Genomic DNA, 12,931 nt, shown 5'->3' with positions numbered 1-12,931 from the left:
TTTTATTCTTACCTAAGTAATAGCTTAACTTCCATTAAATAAGCAAGGACATCAAAATGTGCCCGTAGGCGACCTCACATCTTGAACAAGTGTGTGAGGTGCACAGAGTCAGCCTGAAGGCCAGGAAGCAATTACTCAGGAAGCATTTTCTGAGCACTTAGTTAATTATGGGTCAGAGCTCCTACATCTAAAAAATTTTTGCTTTATTAAACCACAGGATACTACCTGAGAAATTAAATATAGTTTTCATTCCATGACTAATCTTAAGTAAGATTTTTCTGTCCCCTAATTTCCTTTCTAGCATCACAGTTCAAAAGCCCCTACAATGCATTTTTACTTCTTTCACATTCAACATATCAACTACGTGTCTTAAAGCTTGATACCTGTTCACTGGGGGTGGTGGGCAGAGATCCAAACTCTTTAATGTACTTATCTGTTTCTTTGGCAAGTTGGTTAGTATACTGCTGCTTCTGTTGCCTAAAGTGAGAAAACATGCATTACAGTCCAAGAACTCATATATCTGTAAGCTACAACTCTGCCACTTGAATCAACTGTTTCAGAAAAGATCACTTTTACCAAGTATTTATAGTTTTAAACTATAAAACTACTTAGGTAGTTTTATAAATTGGTTCTAAATTTCCTCTATCAAAAAAGAATTTTCAGATCCTATTTTTTGATAAACATTTAGCAAAAAGTTCTTCATTTACAGGGTACAACCTCACTTGCAGAAATAAAATTAGTAGCCACGTAGGAACAGAGATGACTCAAGTGGTGAGGGAATTTGACTGAGAGACCGTTGGTTGTCGGGTCCTTTATGTTTGATGTACTAGAAGTGTGGCGCCTTCGCTGTGTCCCACACCTGGGAGGTCAGGAGTTGCCTTTGACTTAGTTCTCATGTCTTATACATGGTGTGGCCTCTCCTATTTCTTTACATGGACATTAATATCCTCTAAATACTTTTAAAGAAGGAGGAAAATAGGTAATAATAGTACAAATTTACTATTATCTAAGCTTCATGCAGAAAGAGTAATAATATTTTCTTGAAAATGGAACAAAACATAAGAAAAGAAGGAAATTATACTTGTGTCAATTATCTTCCTAGCTAGCTGTTGCAAGGTAAGATTTCAACTAAAAAAACTTGACACTGAAAAAAATAATCCTGTATTAAGTTGATGCTTTATAAACATCAGTGCTCTCATATACGATATCTCTTATTTTAAACATGGACTGGCTACACTAAAGAGAGACTAAGAATAAGTATAGATACCTATATGGATTTAACAAGAAATATAACCTATTTATATTTCTATTTACCAAATTTTAAATCTTGGGAATGGTAACATGGTCAGAGTTACAAAAGGACACCATAATGATCATGTCTATATACTCAGAATTTCCACAATTAACTCAAGTTAATTAATACTATAACTGTTAAGAATTATCCAATTCCATTCCATTTTACTATAATGTATAACTACTTATTAGATTTGGAGCATTTTTACCATGCTGACAGCTATCCATTACAGAAAAATAAAATATAAATTAGAGACAACTGTAAATTTTTCAAGTTGCACATCTTAAAAATATATGAATCACTCTTACCTATCTATGAATTTCTTCTTTGTACTTTTCCTTCTATAAGTAATGTTATTTGGAGATATCATTTATTGCACACATTCTACAAGAAATTTGTAGCTATAACAATATCAAGGACTTAAGTGTCAGGTTCTGAATAATAATGGGCAAATCATCAAATTCCCAAGAGCAAACTAGAAATAGTTCTTCTAATCTATCTTGTTCTAATTTTGTACAGTTCAGATGAGATAATCTGGAGAGACACTGTCAACTCTATAATATACCACAGACAAATATTATTACTGTCCAAAGAACATATTAATTTATTGGAACATGTATTATGTAACTTCATTAAAACTTTCATTTATGTTAACACTCTGAAATTCAGGGATGTAGGTATAAGTTTTTGGGGAGACAATTCAAATAATGGATAGGCACTAGAACCAAGTAAAAACCTGGTCACTGTGGGGACTACTATTGGTTGTAGGGAATAAATCACCTCAATTGAGAAGCTTAGAGGACAATTTTTCAAAAGCTATGAAACCAACTTATTTTAAAAAATATAAGAAAAACCAACTAAAGAAGTTTTGATTTGATAGAACAAGCCAGATCTTTAAAATAAAAACAGCTGCCTATTCTGAACTGAGAAAAAGAATACATGATAGCTGGGTCTAGATAAGGCAGCAGATAACCCCTTTTAGGTTTCCATTGTTTTTTTCCAGTAAACACGTACTACAAAAGCAATATAATAATAGAAATAGGTTTTCTTTTCATTTCTTTTCTTGTTTAAATACTTACAGCTGTTGCCTCAATTCAGGTGAATCTTGAGGTGTTCCAAGTTGATTCAGAGTCCTCTGTATTTCCACGGCTATTGTAATGGAAAATTAATATGTAATTTTTACAAATGTTAGGGCCACAGAAATAAGTTAGAAGCAAGTAGCTAAATCTGGCAATTAAAAAAGAAAAGAGATAATGATATACAACATTGAAAAAAGAAAAAAAAATCAGTGGTTTATTTAAATCTGATTAGTAACAAAAATGGATTAATTTTTGAAAGAAAATTCAGGGGGGATGATAACATGTGCAACTGCACTTATGATCAAAAAATATTACTTTTTTCACTATTCTATCAGGACAGCAAATAAATGAAACACCACATAGACTAACTTTTCACTGGCTTAAGACTTGTGAGGCATAAAACTTGTGAGGCAAGTAACTGTGACAACTGCATGTTTCATTAAAATATAAAGTGAAAGAACTATAGTTTGTAAATGAGAAAGGAGTGACAAGATTAGAAAAAAAATCATTTTTCAATTATTATATAATAACTGATTCAGGCAAGGATCATTAAAGGACACTAAAACCACAAGACATTCATACAACTTCAAATTATCAAAGACACAGATGACATTTAGAAGATAACTTCATCACAGATAAATCTGTTGTTTAAAACATGATCAAATTTAGCACCAAGAACAGGATGCACTGACACCGTGAACCTCCTGGCATGACGCAATCAGAGAAGTCACAAAACGACTGACGTATTTTGCTTGCCAAAGTGTTTATCCTGAATCTAATCATGAGGAAGGGATCAGATCAATCTAGACTGTGGGGTAATGTACAAGAAAACTTGCTGGACTTTCAAAAATGTCAATGTCACATAAGAAGACAAAAAAGACAAAAAGGACAGGAAGTGTTTTATTTTTACTGTGTTGCTGGCACTTGAATCCAGGGTCTCACACAGGCTAAGCAAGTACTCTGTCACTGAGCTGCATCCCCAGTTCCAGGGAAGCTTTTTAAAATTAAAGAACTAAAAGCACTCAAAACATTAAAACATACAAAAGGAACTACATGATTTTTTAAAAACTGGATTCTAAATTAAGAAAAAGTATTAAAATAAGTGGGAAAACTGGAGGAATATGAATATACAGAGAGATAATATTAAACGAAAGTTGAAAAATGTCAACAATTGTTGAACCCAGGAGAAGCGTTAATTATACTATAATTTTCTCTTTCTGTAGGTTTAGAATATTTAAAGATTTTAAGATGGAAAATTAGGAGATTCATAAATTTGTTAAGCCCATAATTTACAAGGCCATGATCACTGCGATTAAAAAAGGTCCTTCACAAAAGACCTGTAGTTTTGTGCTTATTACACAAAAATACGATGTCAAGAAGAAATAAGTTGAAAATCTATCTTAAGGAACTTTCACATTTCCAAAAACTATAGAAGAACAATCCAAACCACCCACTGTTTTTATTTAAAATGAGTGGTTTATTTATAAAGTTTAAATGCTTTAAACAGTCATTATTTATTTATGGGATCAAGGCAATGATAAAGTATTCCAAAATGCAGGATAACTTTGGTTCATTGAGAATAATACAATAAACACTGCTTTCAAGTTGAAGCAGAAAAATATAAATATTGAAGAGGAACTGTACATAGCTACAGTTATTCAACATTCAGCTACATTCAGAGGAATTTCTTCTTCCTTTTGGGGGGATTAAGTTTGCTTTGTGGGATGGAGAAATTTTGTTTGCTGTGTTTAATGTGTGGCTGCTTATAATGAGTTACATATTTCTCCCTCTACCTCAACAGATTTTCCTGGACTACCTTATGGGATTTACAGCTTTTATTAAAAAAAAAAAAAAAAAAAAAAAAAGATGTTGATAATACAAACTGTAATGTGATTCTCTAAAGAACAGAGGCAGACATTTATCAATTCTAGAGGGTTTTTGTTTTGTAAGAAAGTCACATTATGTAACCCTATTTCACAACATCTAACAAATTATTAATTTAAATATTAATTTAACTTAAATATTAAAAACTGAAGACAAATTAGTACATGTAAATATAAACATGTACTTCTTATTTATAATCTACTATGTGATCTTGGAGTTAGGAATAAAATATCAGCTGAAAATGATGTAAAATGAAAACTATTGAGGGACTGACAAATTTGACCACATAAATTTTTAAAGTGTTAAGTGAAAAAAATATACACATATATTACAAAAATATATACATTATATAACCTGTGTGTGTATACATGGGAGAAAATAACTGTAGGATATGATGAAGAAAGGATGTAATATCTCTAATGTATCAGAAAACTCCTACAACTGGTAATAGAAAAACAGCTCCATAAAAAAGTGGACAAAGGTTATAATCTTACAGTTTATAAAAGGCAAATAAATATGGGAATTTAAATTCCACTGATAATCAACTTTTCATTTATCAGATTAGTAAAAAATAAAAGAAATGGGTATGGTTGTTATTTAAAAATCAAAAGCTTTAAAAACAAAAGCTAGAGACAACATAACAATCCAGTAGAAACCAACCAAGCAAAGGAACTTCCATATTTATAATAAATTCAATAGCAAAAGAAATAATAATAATAAAAATAAAAAAGCATATCAATCTTGGAAAGAAAAGGATAACTATAATACATTAGCATGGTATACAATTATTCAGCCTTTAAGAATTAAAGAGAAATAACAGCTTCTAACAGGTCTGGCGGGAGCCTAAATCCATTACGAGGTAACTTTCCCAGTTTCTGAACAGATACTCAGCTATCCCTACTTCTCTCCCATGCTCCCTAAGAAAGGGTTCTTAAAGGAAGGATGAGATCGCTGGGGTCCCTGGGGATTCCTCACTGGTATGATGTGGGATTTAAAATGTCTTCAAAAAGTTCACGTGTTGAAAGGGTTGGTGCCCAAAGGAGCAGTGTTCAGAGGTAGGGGCCTTTGGGAGGTCACTAGATCGTAGGGGCTCTGACCTCCTCAACGGATTAATCCACTATTGATTAATAACCTAGTGGGCTAGTGGAAGACGACGGAAACCTTAGAAGGTGGGGCCTCATTGGAGAGCATGCCTTTGAAGGATATATTCTGTCCCCTGCTCCTTTCCCCAACCCCTCTACTTACTGACCACCGTGAGGTGAGCAGCTCTCCTCTGCCATGTCCTTCTGCCATGCTGTACTGCCTCACCTCACCATAGGCTTGAAACCAGTTGCACTAGGCAAGCATGGACTGAAACCTCTGAAACTGAGAACCAAATAAATCTTTTCTCCTTTGAAGTCTTTTATCTCAGGTATTTTGTCACAGTGATGCAAAGCTAACACACTCTCTCAGACAAAACAGTAAACCAAGAGCAATACCTAATCCTAGGCAATCACTCAGAAATGCTGCCACAAAGGATAGAAGGAGCAGACGGTGGTGATGTTCCTGTAGTTCCCATTTAACTGGATTTTCTGGAGGAGGCAGAAGGCTAACAGTCAAGATGACCAATCAAAGCTTATTCAGATGGTGACTCTAAGTATAAAATGTGATCTGTTTCCTAGAAACTATTCCTGTTATAGTTTGGACATGAGACGTTCCCCAAAAGCTCATGTGACAATTCAGGAATGTTCAGAAGCAAAATGATCAGATTAGGAGAGGTATAACCTCATCAGTGAATTAATACATCTGATAGATTAATAATTTGAAAGAACTACTGTACTGGGTACTAAATGGTGGCAGGTGGGGTGTGGCTGGAGGACTAAGGTCACTGGGGGCACGTCTTTGAGGTTTATATTGTTGCCCTGGCACCTCAACCTCTCTGCATCCTGTCTGTCATAAGCCGAGCAGCTTCCTCCACCACCTTTCCGCTTCGATGTTCTGCCTCACTTCAGACCCAGAACAATGGGGTGGGCCGACCATGGGAATGACACCTTTAAAACCATGAGCCCCCAAATAAACTGATCCTCCAACCTGTTCTCCAAGGTATTCTGGTCACAGTGATGAAAACCTAATAAAGCTTCAATTCTTTACTGAAAGTCCCCAAAGTTACCAGTTTTGATTTTAAACTCGCCCATCCCCACCCCTCGCCACCAAAAGAAAAGGCTACCCAACTAATTCAAGCAGTGGATAAATCAGTTTTATCACTTGGCAGCTCTATCATTAAAGACCTAGATGATTCAATGGTAGACTGCGTAGTTATCAGAACACTGTACTAATGGCAAGTTCTAATGGAAAGAACGTAGGGATCCCTAAAAATTTGGTTACAAAACCATACTCCCTTTGGCAAGTTATCTTTCTAAGGATTAGTTCAGTACCTTGCTACTAAACCTTGGATAAACAATGCTGTACCAGGTAACCAAGTGACCTGAACTGTTCACCATGAATTGTTATGTTTTTTGTTGGCATTTCTTTCTATATTTTGATCTATGTATGTCAGTTAGCCCACCTCTAACCAGCTCATACAGTGTTTGTTCACTGGGATAATAAATTAGCAATGTGGTAGGAATAAAAGCCATATATACAGTCAAGAACATGAACTCTCTCTATTCAGACAAACATGATTACTGGCACTACTATATACTAATTTTTAGCAATGGCAATCAAAAGTATACAGGTGATATGGTGCCATTTTGGAGGGGCAAGATGATTATGTTCCTTCTACTTTAGAGGAGGCAAAATTTGGATTTTATTAGATGATGACGAACCTTTATTTTATTATTTATATGTGGTGCTGAGAAACGAACCCAGTGCCTCACACATGCTAGGCAAGGGCTCTACCACTGAGCCCAATCCCAGCTCCCCAAGGCAAAATTTTTTACTCACTGAAATAGTGCTACTGTTTTTTTAAAAATAACTTTATTTTGTTTATTTATTATTATTTTTTTATGTGGTGCTGAGGATGGAACCCAGTGCCTCACACATGCTCTACCACTGAGGTACAACCTCAGCCCAACTCTGGGTTTTTGTTTTGCTGCTTCTACCTCCCTTCCTGCATATTTCTACCATGACTAATTCCACGAATTAGTCACAATAATGATGTCCCACACACCAGTGCTTCAGATCAAGAAATTACAGGGAAAAAATAATGGATGTTTCAAGGATAAAGGATTCAAATGGTCTCCATTATCTAGAAGCTGCTGGACTTCTACAAGTGTTTAATGGTCTATAAAAACTCAATTATGGTGCCTCCCAGGGGACAAAAATCTTGGGGAGCTAAAGTGCTATACTACAGGATCTTTATATTCTCAAAGAACCACTCTAGGGTGCAATTTCACATATAACCATAAAGAAATTTAGACAAGAACTAAGGGGTGAAAGTACAGCAAAATACCTCACAATTCCACCTAATTTTCAATTTTCACAATTCTACCCATTTGCAATTTTCTTCCATATCTCAAGGTGACTTAAGAGACAACACCCACAGGAATGCAGCTATGTTCCCACTGAAGTAGGAGCTAAAACCCAATCTGGTCATTTGGGGTTAAGATAGTACAATGTCAATTGAAGTCATTATTAAGAGGAAATAAGGGTATGTCCATACAAAAATAACAGGGATGTAATAACCCTCAGGGGATGAAATGGGGGGAACCTGACAATACTGCCATCTTCAATCATAACCATTAGAACTGAACACACGTGAGCAGGAGTAACAGGGACCCCAAGATTCAATGCATGAGTTATCCCAAACAGCTGAGGTGTTGAATACAGACAAAAGGAACATGGAATGGTTACTATAGGAGAAACTAGGAATACATCCTGCAGCCTGTGGCTATTTTCTTTCTTGTCTTACAATATGTATATTTAGATATTTTAACTGTGTCAACTTCCCTATCCATTTCCTCCACGGCTTCATACAGGGTGTGGTATCAGGCTATAGCACACAGGCTAAGGAATACTGCAGTTCAAGCTCACTGAAGAAGAGCATGAATGGACCAGAAAACACCAGCTAGACTTGTACTAGACACAGAATCTAAAAAGTCCTTGGTTTGCCCCTTTTTTGGGAAAGAGGAGAGGAGTTCTGTTGTATGACAGAGTAGTAGCACGTTAGCAAGGAATTTTGTTAAGCTTAAGTATGGAAAAATAAGAAATATGTTCATTGTAGGACACAAAAGAGCTGAACTATAAAGGTAATCTGGTTTTGACCACGTAATACCCCAAATTCCTATAATATTGGGGTCTTGTTGGTTATAAGGACCCATAAAATGCAGCATCACAGACCAGTCTTTGGAGAGGAAAAAACTGGTTAAGAGTCTCTGAGCTTTGTATGCTTTCATTGAGAGTAATTCAGGTGATTAATAAAAAGAGTAGTAGTAACTCTCACAAAAACAAAAGACCAGAGTCATAAACAAACTAGTTAATGATCAAAAGCTAGATTTACTCAGTATTATTTAGGTTTTATGGATACTGAAATTCCTTATAAATCAAATACTTCGGCTAACGATCTCCTTTTCACTCAAACAACTGTTTAAATGACACAGGGGCTCATAAAATAAAGACTCTTAGGAATACAACCATTACGTTATTGGCTAAGAGAACCCATCTACTGAATGAGTGCTAGATGTGTCTCATGAATGCAATTGGAAGACAAGACCCTAAACTCATGTAGGATCTCATCTATGGAAGGAAAAAAAGTATGTCATAAAACCACTCCCAATGTGAAGGTAGGAACAATAAATAAAATAAATGCTAAAAAAATGCTCCAAACAAAGACCTCTAATACAGGTGTTCTAACGAAGTATAACTTACAAAGCTTAAATGGAGGTTGCACTTTTATTGAGTTTTGAAGGATAAGAAACAGAACACTTCAGTTTAGAAATTCAAACTTCTATTACCATACTTAGACATAAAGTAAAATTATCAAATTACCTATTAGTCTCCACAACTAGAAAGTAAACTCAAAGGCAAGGATTACATTTTATTCATTTTTATATTTTTTAAATTTACCAAACTGTTGGTTCTCAATTATTATTTTCATAACTGAGCATAACTAAGCATTTGAAAGATCAAAACTTTTGTAAGAAATGGCATGTACTGATTTAAACCCAAAGGACTTAAAATTAGCATACTGCAGTGACTTAGCCCCATCAATGTTTATAACAGCTCAACTCACAATAGCTAATCTATGGGACCAACCTAGATGTACCTGAAAAGATGAACAGATAAAAAAAAAAGAAATGATATATATACACAATGGAATATTACTCAGCCTCAAAGAAGAATGAAATTATGGCATTTGCTGGTAAATGGATGGAGCTGGAGACTATGCTAACCGAAGTAAGTCAATTCCAAAAAAACCAAAGGTTAAATGTTTTCTCTGTTATGTGAATGCTAACTTACAATAAAGTGGGGTGGGGCTAGGGAAAAATAAAGGTAATTTGGATTAGGCAGAAAGGAGTGAAGGAAGGGGATAGGAAGGACAGTAGAATGAATAGGACATTATCACCCTATGTACTTGTATAATACATGACTGGTGTGAATCTACATCACATATAACCAGAAAAAGGAGAAGTTATACTCCATTTATGTATGTTGTGTTAACATACATAAGCATTCTACTGTCGTGTATAACTGTTTTAGTCAGCTTTTTCGTTGCTGTGACTAAAGGATCTGACCAGCACAATTACAGAGGAGGAAAGGTTTATTTGAGGGCTCACGTTTCAGAAGTCTTAGTCCATAGAAGGCCGGCTGCATTCCTTGGGGCTAGAAGTGAGGCAGAACATCATGGCAGGAGAGTATAGTAGAGGGAAGCAACTGGCATCATCAGGAGGCAGAGAGATACTCTACTCTTCAGATACAAAATATATACCCCAAAGCTATGCCCCAATTCCAGTCTCCCCCAGCCACACCCTACCACTTCAGTTACCACTCAGCTAATCCCTATCAGGGGGATTAAATCACTGATTGAGTTCAGACTCTCATAACCCAATCATTTCTCCTCTGAACCTTCCTGCATTGTCTCACACATGAGCTTTTGGGGGACAAATCACATCCAAGCCATAACAGTAACTAATGAGAACAAATTTTAAAAAAAGAAATGGCACATATTTCTAAAACATAAAGCGTAAATAAGAGACGAATTACAAAAAGCAACTATGCTCACTTGTTATTCACTCAGGGTGACGGGGTATCTGCTGTGTGACAGGCACAGTAGAAGGTTTGTGGACATGGACATTACCTTGGCTGTGTTCTATAATTTGAGTAAATCCACACTTAAGGAACAAGTAAAGGCATTGTTCGGTCAGCTGATAAACACCCCATGGAAACATAAATGTGAAATCACCAAATGAAATTTGGGAAGAAGTATCTGGCATTAATTTAATACTATTTTACAAAGGAATTGGAAGCAAGATAGCATAACTGATATATTCAAAAAACTGCAGCCCTTGGCAGAAGAACTGGGATTAGAATACAGACTTCTTGGTTTTCAAAACAATAATTTTCAATGTGCTGAAAGGACAAAAAGTAAAAACCTTTTAAAAGATTATTTAATAATCCAAATGTGTGATAGTTGCCAAAGCAAAGAAAAACCTAAGTGTGTCTAACTTGAAGGAGTCACCTAAAGGAGCTGAGCTTAGATGGTCAGAGGTGTTAACAGTGCTTCGAGTAAGTTTCACGGCCCACCAGTAGATTTCAGCATTCTTCTGTCCAGCTGAAACAGATCAAGAAATAAACGGCTTCCCTTTCTTCAGGTTTTATGAAAAAGAAAGATTTCAGGGATACCATTTTACATAGGGCTTAATACTACCCCCCACTACCTCCTAAGGGTCAGCAAATTACGGCCAGCAACCTGGTTTTGAACAGGCCTCCAAGCTAAGAATGCGTATTATATATTTAGGGAATTAACAAAAACCCAAATCAACAACACTAACAAAATGAAGAATATGCAGGAGACCATATGTGCTTGCAGAGTCTAAAATATTGACTAATTAACCTTTCACAGCAAAAGTTGGCTGCTCCCTATCCTGAATTATTAAAAATCACTAAACTATGTATTTATGAATTGTACTTAATGTGCTAAATGTACTAAGTACTCTTGGTGTTACTAATGCTATCTGCTAAAATATTCAGCATGTTGCAAAATTTCCACTGAACATGCATGTATACTGAGCTGAATCTCTAACTTTCAGAAAGAGTATATTATCAGTATATCATGGGTATTGGCTTGAGTAGGGTATTTTCATCTGCTGCTCTTACATTAATTTAGATACAGAATTAGTTACTTTCTCATTATATTGGATGAATATTTTTATAGAGTACTTGCTATTACCATTCCATTATTTCATTACTCTATGGGGTTTGGAACAGTAAGAATAGCAGGATAAATGGTTCATAGGTTATTTTGTCACGTCCCAGTTGACCATGATAAGAATGCTTTCCTTGGTAAGTGGATGATGATATATAATGGGGGTGGGGGGGGTGAGAGAAGAATGGAGGAACTTTAGATTACCTAGAGGGAAATGAGAGGGAGGGGGTATGAAAAATGGTGGAATGAGACAGACATCATTCCCCTCTGTACATGTATGATTACATGAACGGTATGAATCTACATAGTGCACAACTATAGAATTGTACCCCATTTGTGTACAATGAATCAAAATGCAATCTGTAAAAAATAAGAAAGTAAGTAAGTAAATAAATAAATAAATAAATAAAATGGCTGAGAAAAAGGGAGAGAAGAGGTTTCTAGGCAGATGACAAGCAGGATGATGATCTAGAAAACTAACAACCCTCCTAGTTCCTCCCAAGTCTGGACTTTATGGTTCCATTTCATTATTATCTGGGGTGTTATGTATGAGTTTTAGGATAGTTATATTCTACTAATAGGCCTAGGCATAAATTCAATTAAACAGAAAAAAATAAATAGGAAAATTAAGGAATAAATTTCAAATTACAAAAAATTAAATCTTACCTCTATGAAATAATAGGATTCTTGAAGAAAGCTTTATCTAATTCACAGAGGTAAGACTGAATCAAGATATACCTTTATGAGAATACAATGAACAAATTATTTTTGCATTATCTACAATTTTGAGCCCAGTTTCAATCCAGAGAGGAATTTTAAAGAATATATTTAAAAAATTTACTTCTGAGACACCCTAAAAAGGTGTAGTATTGCTTTCTCCAAAGTGAAACAATTCCATTTCTAGCTCTTCAGCAGCAGCACGGAAGATCCATTCTGCTCCACATGGGTCTGCTGCCATCTAGTGGACTAGTGCTTTCCAGCTGCCAGGTGCAGTGACCACTCCTGTAATCCCAGTGGTGTGGAATGCTGAGGCAGGAGGATCACAAGTTCAAAGCCAGACTCAGCAATTGAGCAAGGCCCTAAGCAACTCAGTGAGACTCTGTCTCAAAATAAAAAAATAAGCAATGCAGTGGTGCACACCTGTAATCCCAGCGTTTCAGGAGGCTAAGGAAGGAGGATCACAAGTTCTAAGTCAGCCAGCCTCAGCAACAGTGAGGTGCTAAATAACTCAGTGAGACCCAATCTCTAAATAAAATACAAAATGGGGCTGGGAATGTGGCTCAGTGGTTGGGTGCCCCTGAATTCAATCCCTGGTACATAAAATAAAATAAA

General features: G+C 35.6%; 2 protein-coding genes across 5 annotated transcripts in view; one reads left to right on the top strand and one right to left on the bottom strand.

The window, feature by feature from the left end:
- Positions 1-12,931, bottom strand: part of STX7 (syntaxin 7) — a 45,589-nt gene that overhangs the window by 10,262 nt on the left and 22,396 nt on the right. For both annotated transcript variants that reach the window (XM_079148214.1, XM_079148215.1), the window contains exons 3-4: positions 2,374-2,443; positions 384-477 (exon numbers count right to left, since the gene is read on the bottom strand). In XM_079148214.1, the coding sequence (XP_079004340.1) occupies positions 384-477; positions 2,374-2,443 (164 nt within the window). The remainder of the gene's footprint in view (positions 1-383; positions 478-2,373; positions 2,444-12,931) is intronic.
- The window catches only part of LOC306666230 (uncharacterized protein), a 58,351-nt gene that overhangs the window by 30,089 nt on the left and 15,331 nt on the right, over positions 1-12,931 (top strand). The window lies entirely within an intron of this gene.

Source organism: Sciurus vulgaris (genome assembly GCF_902686455.1).
Source record: "Sciurus vulgaris genome assembly, chromosome: 7".
NCBI lineage: Eukaryota > Metazoa > Chordata > Mammalia > Rodentia > Sciuridae > Sciurus > Sciurus vulgaris.
This window is presented reverse-complemented; position numbering and strand designations above follow the sequence as displayed.